Source organism: Bufo gargarizans, chromosome 4 (genome assembly GCF_014858855.1).
Source record: "Bufo gargarizans isolate SCDJY-AF-19 chromosome 4, ASM1485885v1, whole genome shotgun sequence".
Classification (NCBI taxonomy): domain Eukaryota; kingdom Metazoa; phylum Chordata; class Amphibia; order Anura; family Bufonidae; genus Bufo; species Bufo gargarizans.
Window position 1 is genome coordinate 216,196,675 of NC_058083.1, and position 27,578 is coordinate 216,224,252.

General features: G+C 41.0%; 1 protein-coding gene across 3 annotated transcripts in view; it reads left to right on the top strand.

Annotated features, from left to right (window-relative positions):
- Positions 1-27,578, top strand: part of VWA5B2 (von Willebrand factor A domain containing 5B2) — an 87,655-nt gene that overhangs the window by 32,896 nt on the left and 27,181 nt on the right. For all 3 annotated transcript variants that reach the window (XM_044288707.1, XM_044288708.1, XM_044288709.1), the window contains 12 exons: positions 5,988-6,112; positions 7,660-7,833; positions 8,616-8,726; positions 9,256-9,458; positions 9,602-9,716; positions 9,811-9,996; positions 10,079-10,277; positions 18,270-18,586; positions 19,922-20,117; positions 25,664-26,005; positions 26,095-26,229; positions 26,322-26,420. In XM_044288707.1, the coding sequence (XP_044144642.1) occupies positions 5,988-6,112; positions 7,660-7,833; positions 8,616-8,726; positions 9,256-9,458; positions 9,602-9,716; positions 9,811-9,996; positions 10,079-10,277; positions 18,270-18,586; positions 19,922-20,117; positions 25,664-26,005; positions 26,095-26,229; positions 26,322-26,420 (2,202 nt within the window). The remainder of the gene's footprint in view (positions 1-5,987; positions 6,113-7,659; positions 7,834-8,615; positions 8,727-9,255; positions 9,459-9,601; positions 9,717-9,810; positions 9,997-10,078; positions 10,278-18,269; positions 18,587-19,921; positions 20,118-25,663; positions 26,006-26,094; positions 26,230-26,321; positions 26,421-27,578) is intronic.

Genomic DNA, 27,578 nt, shown 5'->3' on the forward strand with positions numbered 1-27,578 from the left:
TTTTTCAATTTTTTTTCAAAGAAATCCAAACAACTTTATTTGATTATTGAACTTTATACATGTTTCCGTTTTTTGCGGATCCGCAAAAAACGGATGACATACGGAAACGTTTTCAGTAACAACGGATCCGCAAAAAACGGACCGAAAATCGGGATATAGGAAAATACTGACGTGTGAATGTAGCCTAAGGGTGAGTGGGACAAGGGATCAAAAGATCCCAGGTTCTGGTGTTTTTATGTAAAAAGTAAAAAAATATATAAATAAAATACAACCATAAAAATAGTAAAACTTTACATCACCCCTATTCCCAATTAATACAACCCAACATAAACAAACAATAAAAAAATAAACATTTTAGGTATCGTCATGTCTGAAAATATCTAAACGAAAAGTGAAAAGCACACGATTCGCCATTTTTTTTTTTATCACCTTGTCCCCCCCAAAAAATGTAATAACAATGATAAAAACTACAGTTCATTCTGCAAAAAACAAGCCCTCATACAGCTCCATGAATGGAAATTTAAAAAGTTTTAGCGGTCAAAAAATAGTGATTCAAAGAAATTTTTGATTTTGTTTTATACCGTTTTGATTTTTTTAAAAGTAGTAAAACAAAATAAAAACTATTCAAGTTTGGTATCACCATAATCATACTGAGACGCAGAATAAGGACATCTTGTACTTTTTAGCACACAGTGAACACCGTAATGTCAAAACGCAAAAAACCTTGGCGTCATGTTATTTTTATTTTTTTTCAGTTTCACCCCAGAAAGAATTAATTTCCCAAGACAAGATAAATTAAATGGTGCCATAAAAAAAAAATGCAAAAAAAAAAATCCTCCTATAGCTATGTGAACTGAAATTTAAAAACGTTATGGCTCTTGAAATGTGGGGAGTTAAAAACGAAAATGCAAAAAGTAAAATGGTCTTGGTCTTAAAGTGGTTAAAGAGGTTGTGCTGCGGGTGCCTATTGATGACCTATACTCAGGATAGATCATCAGTATCTGATTTGCAGGGGTCCGACACCTGGCACCGTTGGCGATCAGTTGTTTGAAGAGAAGATGGCGCTTCCTTTTCAAGATTACACTACATGTCGTCTTGCTTCAAGTGAATGGGACAAATAGTTGTAATTACACTGCACCGCCTCTGCAAGTGAGATAACACGCAGTGTAATCTTGAACAGGAAGCAGCTCTCGTATGAATGTCACCACCTTTTCAAACAGCTGATTCGCAAGGGTGCTGGGAGTCAGAACCCCGCCAGTCAAATTTTGATGACCTATCTTGAGGATAGGTGATCAATAGGTACCTGTTTAACATCCCCTTTAACCCCTTCCTGACAACTTTGCATGAATTAATGGGCTGATGATCCCTGTGCCTACAGCCTGTTAAATGGGTTGTCCCACAAAAAATATTCTCCATTTTTTTTTTAAACCAGCACCCGGATTTGAATACCTGCTTTTAGTTTTTTGTTTTTTCTAATTTCCCTGTCCTCTTTACTGTGGTGGATGCTTATGCTCAGTTCCATCCTTCATCTGCAACCAGCTGCAGCAGACAGGGCATGCTCCCTGAGAAAGCTCAGTGGGCATGTCCTGACAGCTTGGAATAATACAGGTCCTTCTAAAAAAATTAGCATATTGTGATAAAGTTCATTATTTTCTGTAATGTACTGATAAACATTAGACTTTCATATATTTTAGATTCATTACACACCAACTGAAGTAGTTCAAGCCTTTTATTGTTTTAATATTGATGATTTTGGCATACAGCTCATGAAAACCCCAAATTCCTATCTCTAAAAATTAGCATATTTCATCCGACCAATAAAAGAAAAGTGTTTTTAATACAAAAAAAGTCAACCTTCAAATAATTATGTTCAGTTATGCACTCAATACTTGGTCGGGAATCCTTTTGCAGAAATGACTGCTTCAATGCGGCGTGGCATGGAGGCAATCAGCCTGTGGCACTGCTGAGGTGTTATGGAGGCCCAGGATGCTTCGATAGCGGCCTTAATCTCATCCAGAGTGTTGGGTCTTGCGTCTCAACTTTCTCTTCCCAATATCCCACAGATTCTCTATGGGGTTCAGGTCAGGAGAGTTGGCTGGCCAATTGAGCACAGTAATACCATGGTCAGTAAACCATTTACCAGTGGTTTTGGCACTGGGAGCAGGTGCCAGGTCGTGCTGAAAAATGAAATCTTCATCTCCATAAAGCTTTTCAGCAGATGGAAGCATGAAGTGCTCCAAAATCTCCTGATAGCTAGCTGCATTGACCCTGCCCTTGATAAAACACAGTGGACCAACACCAGCAGCTGACATGGCACCCCAGACCATCACTGACTGTGGGTACTTGACACTGGACTTCAGGCATTTTGGCATTTCCCTCTCCCCAGTCTTCCTCCAGACTCTGGCACCTTGATTTCCGAATGACATGCAAAATTTGCTTTCATCCAAAAAATGTACTTTGGACCACTGAGCAACAGTCCAGTGCTGCTTCTCTGTAGCCCAGGTCAGGCGCTTCTGCCGCTGTTTCTGGTTCAAAAGTGGCTTGACCTGGGGAATGCGGCACCTGTAGCCCATTTCCTGCACACGCCTGTACACGGTGGCTCTGGATGTTTCTACTCCAGACTCAGTCCACTGCTTCCGCAGGTCCCCCTAGGTCTGGAATCGGTCCTTCTCCACAATCTTCCTCAGGGTCCGGTCACCTCTTCTCGTTGTGCAGCGTTTTCTGCCACACTTTTTCTTTCCCACAGACTTCCCACTGAGGTGCCTTGATACAGCACTCTGGGAACAGCCTATTCGTTCAGAAATTTCTTTCTGTGTCTTACCCTCTTGCTTGAGGGTGTCAATGATGGCCTTCTGGACAGCAGTCAGGTCGGCAGTCTTACCCATGATTGCGGTTGTGAGTAATGAACCAGGCTGGGAGTTTTTAAAAGCCTCAGGAATCTTTTGCAGGTGTTTAGAGTTAATTAGTTGATTCAGATGATTAGGTTAATAGCTCGTTTAGAGAACCTTTTCATGATATGCTAATTTTTTTAGATAGGAATTTGGGGTTTTCATGAGCGGTATGCCAAAATCATCAATATTAAAACAATAAAAGGCTTGAACTACTTCAGTTGGTGTGTAATGAATCTAAAATATATGAAAGTCTAATGTTTATCAGTACATTACAGAAAATAATGAACTTTATCACAATATGCTAATTTTTTTAGAAGGACCTGTATCTAGCAGAGCAATTGGAGTAAATGAATGAAAGGATCACTGGACCCATGTGAGGTACAGGGCTGGTTCTAGCATTGTTAGAAAGAGATTGTCATGTACTACATGATGTCTGGTATACTACTAAACATGGTACTTATATTGAGCATTGTGTTCCCAATACAGAAGTGCTGATTCCACATTCAGGCAGTTGCTGGGAACCTTGTGACATCAGTGATGACATCACAAGGATTCCCTATGCAGTGGGGGCATTGAGGCATGCAGAGCAGGTGTGATCTATGTCTATACAGATGACTGGTTACAATGATCTATATATAGGCTGTTGTCATTACATCATCGTTATCAGTGTTCTGTATATGAGGACAGTAGGGAACCCATAGGTAATGTATTTCTGTACATCCATATACAGGGGCTTTGCCTAATGTGGTCAGCTTCAGAAACGGCTCCATTCACTTTGTAGTTGCCCTGCTGAGTTGCTGCAGCTTGGCTTCTTAGTTGAGAAGCTGATCAGGGGGTGTGCCAGGTGTCAGACCCCCACCATTCTGATATTGATGACCTATTCTAGGGATACATCAGTCTGGACAACTCCTTTTAAAATATAACATAATGTAAACTGCATTTTTCCAAGAATAAAGTGTACAAACTGTAATGATATCTAAAGATATCAATAAGAAACAAAAAAAAAATTATCTTTAGAATAAAGCATTTCAACTGGTGAAATTTTGCTCTGGTCATGAAGACCCAAAACTCCCCCTGCCATGAAGGGGTTAATGTATTCTTGCTATCTGACTCATAAAATGTTCTGTTGCTGAGCAATTTGATTGTATAAAGAGCCACAGTTCTGGGATAAAGGTATACAATGAAAAACACAAAGGCTGAAGAAGGCTGTATCAACGTCGTCACTACTCACTTGTGACGGGAACCACATAAGTATGATTGGAAAATGATGGCAAGCCGGTAGAAAACAAGTATGTAAGGCTCTGTTCTCACTGGCATCTATGATTCCATTAAGTCCATTAAGATCTGTTTATCTTTTTAATTAAAATGGACTCCAGGAGATCACACTGATTTAGGACAAAAATACCCTCTTATAATGTGTGTCCAATAAAAAAATACCCCCTTATAATGTGTGCCAGTGCAACAAATACTCCTTACATACCCCCTTACCTTTCAGATCAGACCCCCACATCACATCCTCAGATCAGACCACCATATCAGATCTTCAGATAAGACCTCAAATCAGAACCCAAAATCAGACCCTCATATCAGACCTCAGATTAGACCCCCGTATCAGACCTCAGATCAGACCCCCATATCAAACCTCAGATTAGACCCCAGATTAGACACTGGCAACCTCCATGTTAGAACACCATATTAGACCTCATATCAGATCCCCTTTAGATCTCCATGTTAGATCCCCCATATTAGACCTCAGATCAGACCCCCCCCCCCTTTAGACCTCCATGTCAGACTCCTGTGTCTGACCTCAGATCAGACCCAAAATAAATAAATTAACTTACCTCTCCTGGTCCACTGCTACTCTGCAGGTCCAGCGGTTCTCTCCTACAATCACGCTCCTGGTCTTCTCCAGGCCCAAGCTGCACTGTGAACTGACTACGTACAAGGTCAGGTCATGTATGCATTCAGTACAGTACAGTGCAGCGCGGGCCTGGAAAAGACCAGGGAGGGGTAAGTACAACAAGCACTAGCAGAGCTTCACTTACCGCCTTCTTTGCTTTATCCCGTCACTTGTGGGGGAAAAGAAATGCATCTTATAAAGGGAAAAATATAGTAATTGGCAGTGCGCCACTGGCAATACTGCTGCCAGGTGATCTAGCAGATTGGGTCTCTGTCTGTCAGGGACCCTGAGGAGAAGACATCAATGGTTTATTACCGCTTCTGCATTCTCTTTTCTAAGTGCATAGAGCTTAATGAGCGTTCTGCGGTGAATTCCTCCAGTTGACCTGGAGATCGTGCGTCACAGGTTAGAGGGGCACAATACTTGGCTTATGCGGCCACTGGCAACCCACGCTACGCCACTACGGCTGCTTGTGCTTGGCCCCACACCATCCACTCCTCTTCCCGCTCTGCTCCAATCACTTTGGTAACTTGAGGGACTAGTGTTTGTGTGTGAGAGAGTGTATGCATGTATTATGTGTCTTTATTTTACACTATTTTAAGGTAAAAGCTAACAGAACATAAGGGAAGACGGATCCTGGACATCAAGTCACAAAACTCTGCAGATCAATTTCTTTTAATATGTTTTGTCTTTTCATCCTCCTTTCTTTCTAATTTCTTACTTTGAGTAGTCATTTCCTTCTGTTCTTTATATAGGTAATATCAAGTTTTTGTAGCTATGTGTTAAAGCAGTAAGTACTTGTCTTCAACTTGCTTGTATTTAACCATGATTGGATTCATCCATGAGTCACATTTATCTGCTGCTCCTTCTGATGTCAGCATGATCCACTAAGCTATGCACATTACCTTTACCTTTATAAACGTGCAGAAATGTAAAAATACCTTGCAGGGTGACTTTTATGGAGTGACTATCAAGTTTCATATTGTGTCAGCATTGGGCTGATTCACTTTGTATGCATGTACTACTCAGGTCACTGATGCGTGTGGGTGACGATTAAGGAGATTTTCCTTTTGGCAAAAATCACTTTACATCAGTTGGTGACTTTTAACAGAGTGGAGTTTTAGAGAAAAATATAGAGGTCAAATTAACAAACCAGCAGAAAAAGGAAAAAAGTAAAAACTGTCTCTGAATTTTAGAACCACATCTCCCTCATCTGTCTCTTGAGAAGGGAAACAAGACTTTCCAACAGTATGAGACGCATATAAAAGAAAGGAAAGATTTTATTAAAGGGATGAAGAAATCTAGTGATCCCGAAAGACAGGTAAGTGCAGAGAACTAATAATACTAAAAGAACAGATTGGTGAAAAACAGCTTCCATGCAGTGTTAGGCTACTTTCACACTCTCTTGTTTTGTGCGGATCCGTCATGGACGGATCCGTTCAGATAATACAGCCGTCTGCATCCGTTCAGAACGGATCCGTTTGTATTATCTTTAACATAGCCAAGACGTCTTGAACACCATTGAAAGTCAATGGAGGACAGATCCGTTTTCTATTGTGCTAGATTGTTTCAGTGAAAACGGATACGTCCCCATTGACTCAGTTTGGCTCAGTTTGCAAGCAGCGTTTTGGTGTCCGTCTCCAAAGCGGGATGGAGAAGAAACTGATGCATTATGAGCGGATCCTTTTCCATTCAGAATGCATTAGAATGCAAACGAATCCGTTTTGGACCGCTTGTGAGAGCCCTGAACGGATCTCACAAACGGAAAGCCAAAGCGCGAGTGTGAAAGTAGACTTAGACTGGAACGCATAAGGCCCCCAGTAAAATTCATTCTAAGGGCCCACTGTATAACCACATGCAAATGCTACCTACTCGCCCAGCGGCAGACAGAAGCAAGACACTCATAATGACTGATTATAGGGGTCCCTGGAGTATTTTGAGAAGACTCTAGGGAAAGAGGGTGCTTTGTGACCTACCTCTGTACTTACAAGTCATCTCAGCCACCTGATGTGTCTATAATAATAAATTGGTTAGTTTCTCAAATAATCTGCCCAGGTTTTTTATATGGAGGCCTAGGCTGACTGAGACGTTGTAGGCTGCCTCTCTGTATGTAGTGCAGTCAGTCTGTTGTGCCATGTGCCACCTATGCAAGGGGTGGAGGACTGGGCGCCTACTATGCTCAGAGGCCCACTTCTGCCTCCATATACATTCCATTTTGGCAATTCTGTTCTGCAAAAATGGACCAGAAAAGGAGATGCAGTGGAGCAGATATTCTAAGACTGTAGTTAAATACATCATCTAAAGTCCGTCAGTGCAAAATGTACCAAATGTATTAAGAGCTATAGTAGTCTTAATATGTGTGGCACATCTGATAGCAGTTCAAACCTATAGCAGCTGCTGTAGCGTTTAACTGTAATTTCCTTTAATTTCTGGAGTAAATTATAGAAAATGTGACGTTCGTTAGGCCCCACTACATTTTCTTGATGCTTATAAAAAGTGGTGAACAAAGTGAAAAGTTTTTACTCCACTATTTTGTCACAAAATCATTAAATGTGCCCCAGTGTGTTTTTCAGATTGGACAAATGGATACATTAAATAAGCGGATGTGTCAATTGCCCTGTTGACTTGAATAGGTCCGAGTACAGTCCTTTTTTATTTTATTTTTTGTAAAGAAAAAATGGATAGCACATAGAACAAAAATACGGTCCTATGAATACGTTCTGAAAAATAAGACAGTCGGTTAGATATCACATATTATGAGACCTGACAGGACTATAAGAAGTGTATTGTGGTGTGGCTGGATATGGCAATCTGTATGTGAATACCTGACCTAAATGAAAGAAACAGAAACTGACTTTCTGACACTAGGTCAACTTTGTACGGAGGAGGTTTCACAAAGATCTTCATCTGAATCCAGTCCTGATGTTGAACTTTTGTCCGGACATTACTGCTCTCAGTTCTCTCAGCTCCAATCTTCCAACGGTTACCCGTGAAGTTATTTTCCTAGTCCATCTGATGGAAGAACCATGCCATAATATACGGGTAAGACCTTATACACCCTGAAACAGTTATACCACATACCTAACATAACATAAGCAATGTCACTGTCATTGTTTGTGGTGAAAAATATCAGGTTTTTGGAAATTAGTGAATTGTTAATACGATTGCATGTTATGGCGTGATTTTTAGATTTAATTATTTAGTGCATTTAGTAAACTTAAAGGGAACCGGGATTTTGTGTATAGAGCTGAGGACATGGGCTGCTAGATGGCCGCTAGCACATCTGCAATACCCAGTCCCCATAGCTCTGTGTGCTTTTATTGTGTAAAAAAACTGATTTGATACATATGCAAATTAATCTGAGATGAGTCCTGTCCCTGACTCTTCTCACGTACAGGACTCATCTCAGGGTAATTTGCATATGTATCGAATTGTTTTTTTTACACAATAAAAGCACACAGAGCTATGGGGACTGGATATTGCGGATGTGCTAGCGGCCATCTAGCAACCCATGTCCTCAGCTCTATACCCAAAATCCAGGTGACAGGTTCCCTTTAAATGAATCCTAAAAATGACAACATTAGCATTTATTATTGTAAATGGAAGAGACTATCACAGGCCATGATGATAAGTGATCACTTTGGATAGACGCTAATGTAGTGTTCCTGCATATATTATTATATTATAGGTAACGTACACAATTCTAGAAAGATTGTATCCTGTACCACTTATTATTGTTCCTTTCCCGATACTGCTGTCAGGATGATCTCCTACACACATGTGTCTTCAATAATACTTCTACCCAATCCTTGTTTGTTTTGTAGGATGCCCTTCTACTGGCCGTGAGAAGTTTACCTGCACGCACACTGCTGAATGTGGCAGGTGGCACGTGTGACAGCAGGGCCCTGTTTCCAACCAGCAGGCAGTGCAGTAACGTGAGTGAGGGGGGCTGCAAGGGAATCTGTGTACTCAGTACTGCTGACTGCAAAGGATGCTGAGAGTTTGGTGAGAATTTGCAGTGTCAATCACACTCTGCTACTTTTCTGCTTTGCCTTTCCTTATTTTGCGTTTATGCTCTGCTTTACTTTTTAGGTTTCCTTTTCTTAAAACCAGTTAATGCAGTCATTTTAATTTTGTTCCATCATAAATCACGTGTGCTATTAGTCATGTATGGTTCTATAGCGGAGAAGACTGGGGAAGAAAGTTTGCAGGCGTCACCATCTGTATTAAATTCACAAAAACGTGCTCGGCTCGTTTCCGTAATCACAATAGTTATTATGCATATTGTAAGTTGATTTATGAGAATTAATATATACAGGTGTATAAAAAACCTAGTGGTTATTTCAGTTGTTGGCTCACTTACTGTCTCAATCCTATTAGTTAGACCCCACTCCCTTATGTTCCTTAAAAATTATATATATAGTTTAGGCATTTAGGGGTGTCTGGTTGTATCTTGCTTGACAGGATTCGTTGGAGATGGCATGTGAATTTTTCCAAAGCAACAAGATGTGTGGGATGTCCAGCAATTTTCCTTCTGTGTTGGGTCGAATATTAGCACATCCAGTGCATCGTGGGTACCCACGGCAAGTGTTCATCATAACAGACACCGGATTTACTCATTCCAGCAGAATTCTTGAGCTTTTAAGACGTCATGCGAGAACTACGCGGTGAGAACAAAAACCAATAGCTAACTAAGGAGAATGACGAAACTGTAATGTGTATATACTGGAATGTGTCAGCAAGTTTGAATTCCATTTACATCCCATATTGTACTACTGTAAACCATTCAGTAATTTATATTTCCTTGCAGGGTGTTCGGTTTTGGTCTGGGTTCAAATGTGAATCCCAATATACTTGAGAAAGCAGCCAAGTTAACCAGGGGAACTGTAGAGCTGCTTTCTGAGGGACAAAGGTTGCAGCCCAAGGTGAGCGCCTAGTGCAGTTTTCTTTTAAAAATCTAATGTACAAGAACATTCCGTGTATTTTGTCATTGACTACAGTCTTCATTGCTACAAACAGCTGGTTAAATCCTTGAAGAAGGCTCTGGAGCCAGCTTTGAGTGACATCACTATTGACTGGTACATGCCAGAAACCATGGAGGCTCTGCTCACCCCCAATGACATTGCTCCACTCTATCCTGGTGACTCACTTATTAGCTACTGCACATTATATAACACTGCCAGCTTCAGAAGCAAGAAGGGACCAGTGAGTATAAGAGTAGACAAAATGTGTGTTCTGGTCTCATATAGCTATGGTTTTACTTTCTTGGGTCTCTACTGTGTTTCAGACACGCGTGGCCAGAGGAGGGTCCTTTAGTTCTGTTTTTCAGTCTCAGGAAGAATCTCAAACTACAGGTACTACAGACACAAGTTACCTGAATCCATCTGGCATGGAAGAGGTGGAACGTGCTTTACAGGAAATTTCACATGAAATCTCGATGGAGTTCTCTGCATGGAGTGAAGATCCAGAAAGAACAGAAAGCATTGGTATGAAGTCACCTTACACTCGTAGGGTGGACCTTTAGGTTTTTAGTGATAATGTGCATATTACATTCTGTATTTTGCTTTGTTTAATAGTAACCCTCCCAGTTGTGTTGGATTCCTTCTCCTTTAATCAACCCTCTGGTTCAAGATTTTTTTTTACATTAACTGAGGAACAAACTACCTGGTGCCCTCCTTTTAATTTTTTCAGTTGCAGATCCACTACTTCTGAGGCTCCTCTTCTGCCATCCAAAATGGCTGGACACTGAGTATTTTGTTATCCACGACATTTCCTGTTGGCTTCAGATTAGCTTGGGAAGTGTCTTGGACTACCAAATGCACAGCGTGCATCAGATAGTTTGGGGAAGAGGTGCAGCCATCTTGGATGACAGAAGAACAACTCAGGAATCGGCATATATGCAGCTGAAAAGATGAAAAAGGAGGTCACCAGGTAGCTAATATGAATTTATTTTCTTCAATCAGAGGGTTGCTTTAAGGGAAAATGTATATAATATATACGGTACATATTTTTTTTTCTTGTGGTGTGATTTATATAAATTAATTTTGGCAGACACGCACTTTTACTTGCCATTGTGAATTGATAAACATTCTGCCGATTCTGGGGTCAAAATGTTTCTCCATATGACAGGGGGAGTCATATTATACACTAAGATGTACTCCATAGTGAACATATTTAATCCAATAGACATAGGTGTAACAGTAGATAAATAGTTTTTCATATTAATCGGGTTCTGGCACTTATTTGTTTATTTTTTTTTATAAAAGTGAGTCCACCAGATCTGAGCCACTTCTGATCTGGTGGACTCAGCACGGCCATGTTTTGTATAACTTTCCCATTCATTTTGATGTTGTCATGTAAAATGAGTGGTTGCTGCAAAAAGCATACTGTAAAAACATGGGTTTAGCTTTTCTAAGAGGCGGAGAACTGACAAAAATATGTTTTGTCAAACAAAGTCTTAATATTTTGTGCTGATATAGGCTACTTGGGGGTGTCTCTGTTTTGGCAGAAGTGGCCAAAATCATTAAAAACAAAAAGAAAGCATTTAGGAACTATAAAAAAAAAAAAACGAGGATGACAGGCAAATTTATAAGATTAGGCAGAGAGAGGCCAAACAAGTTATAAGAGCTTCTAAAGCACAGGCAGAAGAGAAATTAGCTCAGTCAGGGAAAAAAGGCGATAAGGCATTCTTCAGATACATAAATGAAAAAAGGAAACTAAAACAAGGAATTACCAAATTAAAAACAAAAGAAGGAAGGTATATGGAAGAAGATAAAGAACTAGTTTTTACAAAGGAAAATGAAGGAGAAAGACCTCAGTTAGGAAAGAAGACTAATGAATCTTTTGATGCATGTGTCTTTACAGAGGAAGAGGTTCTAAGTCAACTGTCTAAAATGAATACAAATAAGTCACAGGGGCCTGATGGCATACACCCAAAGCTATTAAAAGAGCTTAGCGGTGAACTAGAAAAACCATTAACAGATTTATTTAACCAATCACTGGTAACAGGAGACATTCCAGAAGATTGGAAATTAGCAAATGTTGTGCCCATTCACAAGAAAGGTAGTAGGGAGGAATCGGGCAACTATAGGCCAGTAAGCCTGACATCAATAGTGGGGAAATTAATGGAAACCATACTTAAGGAGAGGATTGTGGAACATCTAAAATCCAATGGATTTAAAGATGAAAAACAGCATGGGTTTACTTCAGGGAGATCATGTCAAACTAATCTTATTGATTTTTTTGATTGGATGACTAAAATAATAAATGGAGGAGGTGCAGTAGACATCGCTTATCTAGACTTTAGTAAGGCTTTTGATATTGTCCCACATAGAAGGCTTATCAATAAAGTGCAGTCTTTGGGCTTGGACTCCCATATTGTTGAATGGATTAGGCAGTGGCTGAGGGACAGACAACAGAGGGTTGTAGTCAATGGAGTATATTCAGACCAAGGTCTTGTTACCAGTGGGGTACCTCAGGGATCTGTTCTGGGACCCATATTGTTTAATATCTTTATTAGCGAAATTGCAGAAGGCCTCAATGGTAAGGTGCGTCTTTTTGCTGATGACACAAAGATTTGTAACAGGGTTGATGTTCCTGGAGGGATACACCAAATGGAAAAGGACTTGGGAAAACTAGAGAAATGGTCAAAAATCTGGCAACTAAAATTTAATGTTGATAAGTGCAAGATAATGCACCTGGGACGTAAAAACCCAAGAGCAGAATATAAAATCAGTGATACAGTCCTAATCTCAGTATCTGAGGAAAGGGATTTAGGGGTCATTATTTCAGAAGACTTAAAGGTAGGCAGACAATGTCATAGAGCAGCAGGAAATGCTAGCAGAATGCTTGGGTGTATTGGGAGAGGCATAACCAGTAGAAAGAGAGAGCTGCTCATGCCGCTCTACAGAGCACTAGTGAGACCTCATTTGGAGTATTGTGCTCAGTACTGGAGACCATATCTCCAGAAGGATATTGATACTTTGGAGAGAGTTCAGAGAAGAGCTACTAAACTGGTACATGGATTGCAGGATAAAACTTACCAGGAAAGATTAAAGGACCTTAACATGTATAGCTTGGAAGAAAGACAAGACAGAGGGGATATGATAGAAACTTTTAAATACATAAAGGGAATCAACAAGGTAAAAGAGGAGAGAATATTTAAAAGAAGAAAAACTGCTACAAAAGGACATAGTTTTAAATTAGAGGGCAAAGGTTTAAAAGTAATATCAGGAAGTATTACTTTACTGAGAGAGTAGTGGATGCATGGAATAGCCTTCCTGCAGAAGTGGTAGCTGCAAATACAGTGAAGGAGTTTAAGCATGCATGGGATAGGCATAAGGCCATCCTTCATATAAGATAGGGCCAGGGGCTATCCATAGTATTTAGTATATTGGGCAGACTAGATAGGCCAAATGGTTCTTATCTGCCGACACATTTTATGTTTCTATATTTACTTTCACGCTAGCGTTTTTACTGAATCCCGCAGGGTTCAGCAAAAACGCTTCAAAACTTATAATCTGCATCCATTATGAATGGATCTGGTTGTATTATCTGTAACATTGTCAAGACGGCTCAGTCATGAAGTCCATTGAAAGTCAATGGCGGATGGATCCATTTTCTATTGTGGCAGATTGTGTCAAAGAAAACTGATCCGTCCCCATTGACTTGCATTGGGGGTCATGCCGGATCTTGCTCTGCATCCCAGGACTGAAAGCAGACTGCAACATGTTGCAGTTTGCACTCCGGTATGGGAACGCAACTAAATGGAATGGAATACATTTTAGAGCATTCTGTTCAGTTCAGTTTTCTCCCCATTGACAATGAATGGGGACAAAACTGAAGCGTTTTTTTTCCGGTATTGAGTCCCTATGACTGATCTCAATACCGGAAAACTAAAACGCTAGTGTGAAAGTAGCCTAAAAGTATACGGCACTTTGAATTATTCCATGAACAAGGAACATGTTTGTGCAGATAACACTTTCCATCATGTATTTGTTGGCCTTTGGAAATAGTACAGGTGAAACTCGAAAAATTTGAATATTGTGCAAAAGTCAATTTTTTTCAGTAATGCAAATTAAAAGGAATTGCATTAATGCAGCTTAAAATTAGAATTTTGTGAAAAGGTTCAATATTCGAGGCTCAAAGTGTCACACTCTAGTCAGCTAATTAATCCATACCCCCTGAGCAAAGGGGACCTCAAAATTGTGACTTTGGGGTTTCATAAGCTGTAAGCCATAATCATCCAAATTATAACAAATAAAGGCTTGAAATATCTCGCTTTGCAGGTAATGAGTCTCATATATTAGTTTCACCTTTTAAGTTGCATTACTGAAATTAATGAACTTTGCACAATATTCTAATTTTTCGCGTTTTACCTGTACAGCATGAAATTTGGCTCCCATGCTGTAAATATATGGTGACAGATGTATCTAATAATTGGGGTAGGTTCAAATCTGCGCTTGTGTGCTACAGTAGTATGTTCCGGCAGAGGCATCTGCCGAATCCCTACAGACTGACTATAATGGGATCCAGCATGTTTCTCGCATAAATGTCTGCAGTATTTGTCCATCTTAAAGCTGGCCTTTATGCCAGAAACCTGTTGACTCCTACAACGCAACCCAAAAAAACTATTTGTCTGCTACTGGGCATTTGTCCTATACTAAATCGAGTGTGCGGATTACAAATCCAAAGTCAGAATTGTTGTAACACGTCACAAAATTCTGCTATACATAAGTATGCCTAAATGAATTAAACGCTTGGAAAACATTGAATCATTTTGAACAGAACGAGTTTTATTCCAACAATTACCTGATCTACATCAAAGTTTGAGTAGTAAACAGTGTATGAAAATGTAATGGAATAACAACATTTCAAAAAGTCTTGTTTTTCAGTTTAAAAGTCTTACTTGAGCAAGGCCCAGTACTGTTAAAAGTTCTTCAGGCATCTGCTTTTGCATTTGTGAACGGTCATATTTCAAAAACCAGCAGTAGTCCCCCACCATGTTGGGATTTCAGCGGTCTTTGATACCTGTTCTCCATTGTAGGAATATCTTTATGGAACCGCTCTCCATGTTCGTTACGTACATGTCCCAAATTGGGTGGGAAAAAGTCAAGATGGGAATATAAGAAATGCACTTTCTATGACATTCGGCAGCCAAGTTGTTCATATGCTGTAAGCATGTTGTCTACTAATTCAGCATAGTTTGCAGCTCGTCTGTTCCCAAGGAAGTTCTGCACTACTAGCACAAATGCATCCCAAGCTGCAAGTTCCAGAGGGTTGAGTTTTGTTCTGAATGTGTCGTCATGCATTAGTTTGGGGCCAATAAAAATTCTGGCTTTTATTTTAGCATCAGTTTTCAGTGTGCTAAACTTCTCCTTCAAATACTGGAAACCATTTCCATCACGATCAAGTGCAATTACAAAAATTTTAATTAAACCAAGTTTAATGTGAAGTGGTGGTAGATAGACTTAAAGTGGATTGACCAGTGATTTGTGTTGTACATTGTACTGACCAACTGTGTGCTCGACTCTGAGAGGCCACTGTCTCATTTTGTAATGATTGTTGTCATCACGACTGTTCCATAGGCACAAGAAACACATATGCTTTGTGTACCCTAACTGTAGGCCAAGCAGCAGTGCTACCACTTTCAGTTCAGCACAAATTTTCCATTTATGTTCTGAGTATTTGATCATTTTCAAAATTAACTCCATAGAAGCATGGGTCTCTTTTATTCCAACCGCATGAGCCAATGGAACAGATGGTTTTTCGTTACCATTGTGCAACAAGACAGCTTTCAAACTTTGTTTTGCTAGAGTCTATAAATAGCCTCCATTCATCAGGAACATGTGTACCATCTAACTCAATCATGAGACCATTTACATCAGTACAGAAACAGACATCGCTTTCCATTGCATAGTATGCAGCTAACTTGGTGTGTCGATGACGAAAGTGTGAAGTTGTGGTGCCTCGTCGTAGCAAATTCTATTCCTGAAGTCTAGAAGCTTCTTTCGTTAGATAATGACAGATCTCTTACCAGATCATCTAAATCTGATTGGCTCAGCAAGTGCGGCTGACGCTCCAGTTGTTCTGTATCAGGAAATACAGTCAGGTCCATAAATATTGGGACATCGGCACAATTCTAACATGTTTAGCTCTATACACCACCACAATGGATTTGAAATGAAACAAACAAGATGTGCTTTAACTGCAGACTGTCAGCTTTAATTCGAGGGTATTTACATCCAAATCAGGTGAATGGTGTAGGAATTACAACAGTTTGCATATGTGCCTCCCACTTGTTAAGGGACCAAAAGTTCCATGGCCAGGTGTGTGTTATTCCCTCATTATCCTAATTACAATGAGCAGATAAAAGGTCCAGAGTTCATTTCAAGTGTGCTATTTGCATTTGGAATCTATTGCTGTCAACTCTCAAGATGAGATCCAAAGAGCTGTCACTATCAGTGAAGCAAGCCATCATTAGGCAAAAAAAAAACAAAAAAAAACATCAGAGATAGCAAAAACATTAGGCGTGGCCAAAACAACTGTTTGGAACATTCTTAAAAAGAAGGAACGCACTGGTGAGCTCAGCAACACCAAAAGACCTGGAAGACGACGGAAAACAACTGTGGTGGATGACCAAAGAATTCTTTACCTGGTGAAGAAAACACCCTTCGCAACAGTTGGCCAGATCAAGAACACTCTCCGGGAGGTAGGCGTATGTGTGTCAAAGTCAACAATCAAGAGAAGACTTCATCAAAGTGAATACAGAGGGTTCACCACAAGATGTAAACCATTGGTGAGCCTCAAAAACAGGAAGGCCAGATTAGAGTTTGCCAAACGACATCTAAAAAAGCCTTCACAGTTCTGGAACAACATCCTATGGACAGATGAGACCAAGATCAACTTGTACCAGAGTGATGGGAAGAGAAGAGTATGCTGAAGGAAAGGAACTGCTCAAGATCCTAAGCATACCACCTCATCAGTAAAGCATAGTGGTGGTAGTGTCATGGCGTGGTCATGCATGGTTGCCAATGGAACTGGTTCTCTTGTATTTGATGTGATTGCAGTCACATCATCAATAATCACCTGACCTGAATCGAATTGAGCATGCATTTCACTTGCTGAAGACAAAACTGAAGGGAAAATGCCCCAAGAACAAGCAGGAACTGAAGACAGTTGCAGTAGAGGTGAAAGCAAGCATCTGGTGATGTCTATGTGTTCTAGACTTCAGGCTGTAATTGACTGCAAAGGATTTGCAACCAAGTATTAAAAAGTGAAAGTTTGATTTATGATTATTATTATGTCCCGTTACTTTTGGTCCATTAACAAGTAGGAGGCACATATGCAAACTGTTTAATTCCTACACCGTTGACCTGATTTGGATGTAAATACCCTCAAATTAAAGCTGACAGTCTGCAGTTAAAGCACATCTTGTTCATTTCAAATCCATTGTGGTGGTGTATAGAGCCACAAATGTTAGAATTGTGTCGATGTCCCAAAATTTATGGACCTGACTGTACATTGTGACAATCGACATCTTCTTCTTCAGGATCAGAACGTTTGTTTCAATTGCCGTTCCTGCTGTAGGAGGGCCAGGCACTGGATTCTCTACATCATGTGGTACTGGTTTAAGAGCAGACTCACAGTCAGGATACACAACTTGTTTCTCTTTGAATATGCAGCGATTTTAGTCATGCAAAAGTAACAGTCTGGTGATTTTTCTGCTCACGCCAAACCATAGGCACTGCAATAGCCATTCCTTTCCTTTTACCATTCAACCACTGCTTGAGCCCAGAGTAACACACAGTGCAACAAACATGAGGTGCCCAGCTTTTATCTTGATCTCCAATTTTACAGTCAAAGTAATACTTGTAAGCAAGACTCGTGCACTCGCTTTGTCAGATTCTTGCGCTGATCATAAGTAGTGTATTTGCCACATATGTAGCATAAATTGTCTGAATTGTTAACACATTTGCGTTTATCCATCTTAAGTTTCAAAACTGATAACACTATAACAGATCACTTTATCAAAATCTGTCCAGCTTGCCTTATATACTTATTGCTGACATCAGCCTGAGTGCGTCCGGACAGGTCTGGACATGTCCATTGGAATATTTCCAATATAATGCATTAATATTATAACTATATAGGCTTTGCATGTATAACTTAAAATCTAGACATGTCAGGCAAATTCAGATTTCATATTTGGAATCGGCACGCTCATTTTAGTATAAATCACATGTTTTTCTCTCAGTAGCAAAATCATTGTTGCGCGGTGTTATATTCAATGGGGATGTGAGGCAGTGTCCTGCTATGCCAGATACAGTAACTCTAGAGGAACAGACTACTGGAGTTCAATATTTCAGATGTATAAAATACCCTTATCCAACCTTTCTGATGTGGATATTTTATGTTTCACACATAAGTAGATATAGTATGAAGCTAGTGTCTGTGACTAATGTCTGTATTTTCTTCAGGCGGAGATGGAGCTCAAGTAAGTGACATAAGGAAGCGTATTGTACGTTCCTCTTATGTACAGGAACAGTATATGCTCACTCATTGTTCTGTTAGCACCGAGCCAACTCAAGCACCAACACAACCTTCCACATGCGGTGACCACACTCGTGCAACTAGCCATGGGTCTACCAGCAGTGAGTCAGTAGGTTCCAGAGAAACTGTTTCAGGAGACTGTATAATGCCATGCTCTAAGAAAGTGTCTCAACAAGGCAAAAAGAGTATCTCGCAGAGTGAAGGAATGTGGGCACTCCTCCAAAATTCCACTCCCTCTTGTAAGGTAAGACTGTAGTAATTGCATTTTGGACATGCTGTCTTAAAGTGACCCTCCAGTAAAAGCTAAAACATACCTGGTGCCCTCCTTTTGAAAGCTGCTGTTTATTCTAGAGCTTAGTTTGCATGTCTGCAAAATGACCACCAACTACATTATGAGCAGTATGTTTTGAAAGTCTGAGATGTTAGGGGTCCAGGCTGTGCAGCCAGAGTACAGTCCTCTAATTCTAGCCCATAATGGGCTGGTTATAGTAATATGTGCAATTAGGGGCATAGCTATAGTGGAAGCAGGAACACTGGCTGCTCCGGGGAAAAAGCACGTCTCGGTTGAGGAATGAAAGATTTTATTGTCAGGGCCCCCTCAACAGTATTATACAGTGACACTATATACAGTGAGATGACATACAGATGTACATGTAGGAAACGGATGGAGCGACTGTCTAGCCTGGTCTGAGAGAGCTATCCTGACTAACCACAGGAGTGAGGGTTGCATGGGAGGAGGGAGTTACTGGGGGGATGTGTGCATGGGAGAGACACTGTTCAAAAATTTCTATCAGTTCTAGTCACGCTACTGTGTGCGATCCTGAGCTTTAGAAACATACATCTGTGTGGTCTGCTCTACACAGCTGTGCACTGTATGCTTTATACACACGCACACACTTAAAAACGTTGTAGTTGGTAAATTTGCGCCATGCAAGCCCCAAACCCTCCACATATGGGCGGGACTTACATAAGCCCCACTTTTGCTCGGGACAGTCCCATGACACACACCGCTCTGCACCGTATGCATGACACACATAGGTGTGCACTGTTGGCATAAGAGAGACACCATTTTATACATATATATACAGCTCTGCAGTATATGATTTATTCATACAGTGCTAGGTGTGTGGAATCTATCCTGTGCAGAGTTGTTTGTGCAGTGCAGCACAGATGTGTATTTCTAAGCCCTCATCAAGCGCACGTATCAGTATAACATGTTCACGAGGACATTGCCATATACTCAGGAACTACAGGAGCCTGAGCTGTCACACATGAGACTGATCTCATGGTCAGGACATCAAAGGTCCTTTAGTCCACTAGTATCCAGAACCTTCAAAAGCTGGTGTGTCTCAGACTTCAAACAGATCTTCTAAACAGACAAATGGTGGCATCACCTATCAAAAGGAGGGCACCAGGTATGTTTTTATATACTGGCTTCGTATCGTCAAATTTTTCACTGTGGGCTGGAGGGTTGCCTTAATTTGACATCTCTTTACGAGCTTATGTTTGGCAAATATAAGCACATTCAAAAGTGTTACGCCAACAGCAGGAATTGTATAACTATGTCCCTTGCCCACAGGCTAAAGTAACACAGAGCACAGAAGAGCTGATCCAAAGAAAAGCCCTGATTCAAGCCACCATGTCTGGCCGCAGTTTCTCATCCCCTCATGGAGAGCTGGATATGCTTCGATTACGCACTGTCTTGGACAAAGTATCTCAGAGCCAGGATCTGGAAGAAGTTAATGCGAGGCGCACAGAGGGATTATGTGATTCCTGTAAGCAAACCTCCGGATGAAGAATGGGTGGGGATATCTGAAGTGTAGTAGAACCTGTATATGCAGGATACAGTGCCAACAACAATCAAAGCCTTGCTCTGGCTTTTTTCTTATATTGAAAATAAAATCGGCATAACATAGTTCCCAATATAATTTCACATTTTAAAAATTAGAAAGAAAAAATTGAATTTCTGCCATTATTGTCACATATAATGGTGTGTCAGTTGAATGACGAGTGATAATCCGTTTGTTTTCTGTGGATTGAAAGATTATCATTAGTCAACGCCACACCCCCTTGTCTAATCAGAAATCTGCCACTTGTTAGCAGTTTAAATGCTCTGAAGGCAAGCAAGCAATATTCGCAATAACAAGTAAACAGCTAAAAATTGCTGCTAATCATTTTCTGCTTATTAATAGAAAAATATCTGTCAGTCTAAGAGATTGGGCCAGATTTAACCACTTAGTGACCACCAATATGCCTTTTTCTGATTGTCTCTAAGTGGCCTTATGCTGGGCCGCAGCCTGTTTACTGTGGCCCAGTCGAAGTGCTGCATGTGGGTCTCCTGTGCAGCGGAGAGCAGGGGCTCTGCTCTTACATGAGATCCGGGCTTCTGCTGTAACGGCCCGCACAGGCAGAAGTGTGGATCCGGGCCGCTTAACCCCATAGATGCTGTAGTTAATAGCAACCTCAGCATCTAATTGGTTAGAAAGGGAGCAGACACCGTTTGTCTCCCATTGGCACTCCATGAATGAGATTGTGGGGTACTGATGTCTGTGCACAACAGGCTGAAACCTGATGAAGGCCCCAGCCATGCCTGCCATGTATCCTAGCAGGCCATTCCTCTCTGGCGCAGCCTGCTAGTGGATGTCAGTATAGGAATGACAGAATAATACATTACATTGCATTGCAATGTATTATAGAAGCGTTCAAAAGTTTGCTTATTTAGGTCCCCTTGTGGGCATTAGTTTAAAAATATATATAAACGTATTTTAAAAAATCCAAGTAAAAAAATATACTTTTTTATAAAAAAAAAAGTTAAAAAAAAAAGAAAACTTTATAATGTAAAAACTTAATAGCAGCATTGTTAATCAGTAAATTATGTGTAACCCATAACGATGCTGTTAAAAAACTATAATTTGTAATGGAAAAAACAAGCCCTCATACAGTTATAGCTATTGGAATGTGACTGAAAAAAATTGCTTGGTCACTAAGGCCTAATAAACCTTTAGAAAGCACAAAACTTAGTCCGTCTAGACCTGCACCACATTTATGATGGAGGCTCAGTCTGGACAATAAATATGGTGCAGTGCTAGATACTTCTGTCTAGCTCTATACCACCTTTTGGTTGTTTGTGAGACAGAATTTTACACCAGAATTATGGTGCAATTTTGTCACAAAACAGAAAATCTTAAAGGGAACCTGTCATCCACTGTATGCTGCCCATACTAACAGTAGAATAAAGTAGAGACAGGTGAGTTGATATCAGAGATCTGTAATTTATAAGTTAAAAGTAAGTGGTTGGCGAGAACCAATATCACAATCATTGCAGACTGGGCCTGGAAAAGAGTCCCGGCCACCTGAGAAGAGTCTTGGTTATTCATGATCTCCTGCTCTCCTGCCCACCTGCTAATAACTGGCAGCTTCTACCTAGTTTTCTCCCTTTCTCTCTAGGAGAGAACTGCCAACCATCAGCAGATGGGCGAGGAGAGCAGGAGATTAGGAATAACCAGGACAGGCTGATGGCTCAGGCAGATCTGACTCTTTTCAAGGCCTGCAATGATTTGTTCTCGACAACCACTTACTTTTAGCTCATGACTGACACCACTGAAATCAGCATTTCTGTCACTAATTTATTCTGCCCGCAGTGAGGTCAGCAGAAAGTTGATGACACGTTCGCCTTTAGGCTACACCCCTTTTCAAGCAAGTCAGAAAAATTTGTAGATGCCCTAGTTGCATGAAATTGCACAACTTTCTGGGAATACTCACTATCTTCCTTCACCCAGTACTGGCAAGGACTGATGTAAATCACTACAATAAAAATATTCCTGTTCCTGTGCCAAACAGATGGGGTGCGTCCGTGTCAAGATAGGCTCTCTTTGCAACAATGTAGTCTCTTAATTATCCATGCCGATAACTAAGCATGCAAGTTGAAAAGTATTTCTATCTCCTTTAAAAAAAAAAGGGGGATAATAAAAAAAAAAAAATGCAACACTTTTCAGACAGATTCTAGGTGCAGACACATTAGTAAATCTGGGCAATTGTATGTATTTTACATGCCATATATTTTGGATTCAGATTAAAGGGACACTTAAAAAGGTATTCCGCTTTTAATGATTACATCTATTTATTCAGAGAATAGGATACTGAACGATTTTCTAATATACATGTATTTAAAATTTTGCTTGCAGACCATTGTATCCACATGGTATCCACTCTAAAGGAAAAAAATGGTACAGCCTGTTTTAGTCCTGTAAAATGCATCAGGAGCTTAAGGTGGTGTCAGTTATGTGACCTTCACAAGTATCGTGTGACTTTATTTTCAGTTAACTGACCAGATATCGAGCAGGTGAATAGTAGTGTACTGAGAAGCAGAACATACACAGTATATAGAGCAGGCATGGCCAACCTGTGGCTCTCCAGCTGTTGTAAAACTACAATTCCCACCATGCCCTGCTGTAGGCTGATAGCTGTTTGCAGTCTGGGCATGCTGGGAGTTATAGTTTTGTAACATCTGGAGAGCCTCAGGTTGGCCAGCTCTGATATAGAGTATTACTACCTGCAGCAGCATCTCATCATGTCTGTCTGCGTAGAAGATTCTCTGTGTGTGCGCCTTTTTTTTTTTACACTAAACTTTATTAACACATAACATCACCGTGAATACACAGTGATGTACACCACTAGTCATATTTAGTATCACATGGATGTGTCTTGTGTGCTGGCCCAGCACATTTCATGTAACAATGTTGCTTACTAAATGTCAAGGATTATATGATGTAAAGAGTGTCACATGACTGATGCCATGTTTCAGTTAGGGACAAGGTGTACTCACACGACTGTAATTCTAAGTCTGCATCTATTCTGCAATTTTGCGGAACGGGTGCGGACCTATTCATTTAAATGGGCCAGCAAATGATGCGGACAGCACACGGTGTGCTGTCCGCATCCGTTGTTCCGTTCTGTGGCCCCACAGAAAATATAGACCATGTCCTATTTTTGTCCACAATCACGGACAAGAATAGGCATTTTCTATATAGCGCCGGCCATGTGTAGTCCGCAAAATGAGGAACTCACACGGCCGGTATCCCTGTACTGTGGATACGCAATTTGCGGACCGCGAACACTTACGGTCGTGTAAATGCACCCTTAGGCCATGGATGCGTTACACTGGCATGATAGAAGGGCTATACCATTGTACTGCATAGAGGGGTCAACTGTCAGATATAAGAAAAGTATGTATAAGAATTTTAAATACATGTATATTAGTAGTGTTGAGCAAACTTGTGTTTTAAGTTCGGCGTCCAAAGTTTGGGTTATCGAAGAATCCCGTTATGGATTCCGAATTCCGTTATGTTCTGTGGTTGCTGAATCCATAACGGGATTCTTCGATAACCCAAACTTTGGACGTCAAACTTAAAACACAAGTTTACTCAACACTATATATTAGACAATTCCGTGATTTCCAACTATATAAACAAACAAACGAATTAAAACAAGAATATTTATTTAAGTAACAGAGAATAAAATCTTCCTTGACATTATCCTTTTCATATTCTGTCTCAAATTGCAGTATAAGTGTGTCCCATGGGATCAGCCTTTTTCACTCCAGGCCTACCTATAGCAAATATCATATATAGGATGTGCTTAGGACCGAAGACCCTACAGATATCTCCCCCATTTGTGCATAATCAGAAAGTACTTTTTACATATCGGCCAAAGAATCTAAGGCTACTTTCACACTAGCATTAAAGTTTTCTGGTATTGAGTTCCGTCATAGGGGCTCAAGACCGGAAAAAAACGCTTCAGTTTTGTCCCAATGCATTCTGAATAGAAAGCAATCCGTTCAGTGTACATCAGGATGTCTTCAGTACAGTCCCTTTTAACGGTATTTGGCCGCAGAAAATACAGCTGCACTTGGTACTGGATCCGGCATTAATACATTTCAATGGGAATTGATGCCGGATCCAGTACCAAGTATTCCGGAAAAACGGATCCGGTTTCCTGCGCAGATCTTTAAATCTGTGAAAAAGATAAATAGCGGATCCGGTTTTCCGCATGGCACCGGAGAGACGGATCTGGTATAGCAATGCATTTGTCGGGCAGTATCGGCAACGCTAGTATGAAAGTACCCTAAGCAATATTAAGCACTAGATCACTCATCAGAAGGGCTACAAAAAGTAAGTGTGTGCTGTATGTATGTGTATATGCATATATACCCTAGTCTCCTATCCGGAAAGGGTCTGGCAATTTACTAAGGCATAGAAAAATCAGTTGGGGTGGTGTCATACACAATTTTGTTTTTGCCGGACGGCAAACGGTGCACTATCTGCATTTTCAATGGGTCCGCACCTGAAACTCTAAAATCGGCGGAACGAACGCGGAAGCAAGCAATGGTCGTGTGCATGAGGCCAAAGGCGTACGTTTCCAGTTTTTTATTCTTTTGCGGTGCGGACCGCATAAGGAACCATTCATTTCAATGGGTCTGCAAAAAAACGGAAGGTACTCCGTGTGCATTCCGTTTCTGTAAGTCCGTATTTCCGTTCTGAAAAAAAATAGAACATGTCCTATTATTGTCCCCATTACGGACAAGGATAGGACTGTTCTATTAGGGGCCAGCTGTTCCGTTCCGCAAAATACGAAATTCACACAGATGTCATCCGTATTTTTTGCGGATCCATTTTTGCAGACTGCAAAATACATACTGTTGTGTGCATAAAGCCTTAGGGTCCATTCGCACGTCCGCAAAATGTGTCTGCATCAGTTTCGCCATTTTGCGGAATGGGTGCGGTCCCATTCATTTTCAATGAGGGCCGCGATTTGCGGATGTGTGAATGGACCCTTACTTTTATTTCTTGATGGAAGTCTTGGCTACAAAGTCATGGTCAGACATCACTTCTGTTGTTACAGCCTCTAGGGCAGTGATGGCGAACCTTTTACAGACCGAGTGCCCAAACTGCAACATAAACCCACTTATTTATCGCAAAGTGCCAACACAGCAATTTACCTTGAATACTACAGTCCAATATAGAATATCTTCCATGTACTTTATCATTTATCTACAATAGCCTGCCTACATTCCATGTGCTGCCTGTGCTGTTCATAGCGCACCCTGCGCTGATGACTGACAGGAGAAGTCTAAGGCATATTGGTACACCATAGACTTTTTCCAGGGTGTGGGTGCCCATAGAGAGGGCTCTGAGTGCCACCTCTGGCACCCGTGCCATAGGTTCGCCATCACTGCTCTAGGGTATAGACTATCTGTCTTCTCTGATGATGACTGTTTTTGGCTCTTATTATATTTCCACTGCTTTTATTCTCTGTTATCCAGTGACAGGTCAGCTCCCGTCTACTGCACAACTGGACTGGGACATGCTGGTGGATGAACAGTATCTTTTCTCTGCATCTCCTGCTGCAGCAAATATGGGGTCTGGGGTCAGCAGTGAATCTGGTTGGCAGTGCCGAGCTGTAATCCATGGCTACATTGGAAGCAGCAACCACTCTTGGGAAACCTCAATAAACCTGGAGCCACTTCTGACTGGTGTTGAAGAGGATTTTGGAAACAGTACTGAGTCTGAGTATGAAAAGTATTATGACTTGCACCAGTTGGCTGCACGTTCTGTGATTCGAGACAATGAGGATATGACCTGGAGAGAGTGTGACATTGAACATGGTAATACCTGCCTTTAAAAAATCTTGCACATGTATCTAGTGATTTCATTTTATGTGGGTATCTTCTCACTACACACACTTCCACTGTAGGTTCTTCTCGACGATTCCGTCTGAAGGCTATGCAGACCAGCAAGTCTTGTTCACAAGTGTCATTGTTTACTTGCCATATGCCCGTAGATCCAGATACCCAGGATGCACTTCCTGGCCACATGATTGTTCGTAGAGGTATAGAGTGGGTGACGCATGCAATTATTTCTAAAAATCATGTCAAGTAATAGCAAAAAAAGTTAGAGGTGGCCTTTGTTATCTACTTCCAGGTGGGCGCAGTAGAAGGTGTGGTAGCTCAAACTCTGGGAGCTGGAGTATGGCAGATAACAGATATTCAGAACTCATGGAGGACACATTTGAAAATGCAGGTACTTAGAAACAGCACCATGTACTGACCATGATTGTGTCATTTAACACAGAAATGGCAATTTATCTTATTAAAGTTTTTTTTTTTTTTTAAGCAGCTCAATATTGATTGCTTTTCCTTAGGATAGGTCATCAATATCTGATCAATGGAGGTCCAAATCCCAACACCTGTGGCGATCAGCCTTTAGAAGAGGCAGTGGCTCTCAAGTGAGCACATTCATCAGTCCTATTCAGGGGAGGATTAAGTGCATGATAGGCCCGGGGCTGTCTACCCAACCTGGGCCCCCCCCCCCCCCTCCATTTTAGTTTTTTATTCTGTTTGAAGAGGCTGCGGTGCTTCGTAAGCGCCACAGTCTCTTCCCAGGCCATATGACATCGTTCACATGGTCTTGGTGCAGCTCTGTCCCATCTGAGTGATTGGGGCTGAGCTACAATAACAAGTGTAGTGCTATAAAAATGGACAGCGCTGTGCTTGGTAAGGAGAAAAAAGGCTGCGGCGCTCACTGAGACGTCGCGGTCTCCTCACATCGCGGTCTCCTCAAACAGCTGATTGGCGGGGGGTTGCCAGGAGTCTGACCCCCACCATCTCATAACTCTCTGAGTACAGGTATCATAGATGTTACATGCAGTCCTATGTAACACCCTATATAACACAGTGAACTATTGTGTTATGTGAGGTGTTACATAGGACTGCATGGAACATCTACTACGTTATCTGCACACAGAAAGTTATCACTGTTATCTGGGCTGTTACATAGGACTGCCGGTGACAAATTACAATTTTAGTTGCCAAATTTAAAATACATATGATTATGATAAAAAAAAGACTTGGAGGAGAAGATGAGACTCAGGTCACAGTGGTGAGCCAGCTCTACATATAGGGGAATACAGCACCACATACCTGTTACATCCAGTGACATCTCCTGTCATATAGACCTTCTATTTCCTCTTCTCCTCCGTTTGACCCAAACCGCCATGACTAATTCTTTCAGCCTCATCTCGTCTCTACAGAGTTTGTTACAGACACGTTAGATTTCTCATAATTGGGGTAATTTATCAAACTGGTTTAACGTACAACTGGCTTAGTTGCCCATAGCAACCAATCAGATTCCACCTTTCATTTTCCAAAGGAGCTGTCAAAAATGAAAGGTGGAATCTGT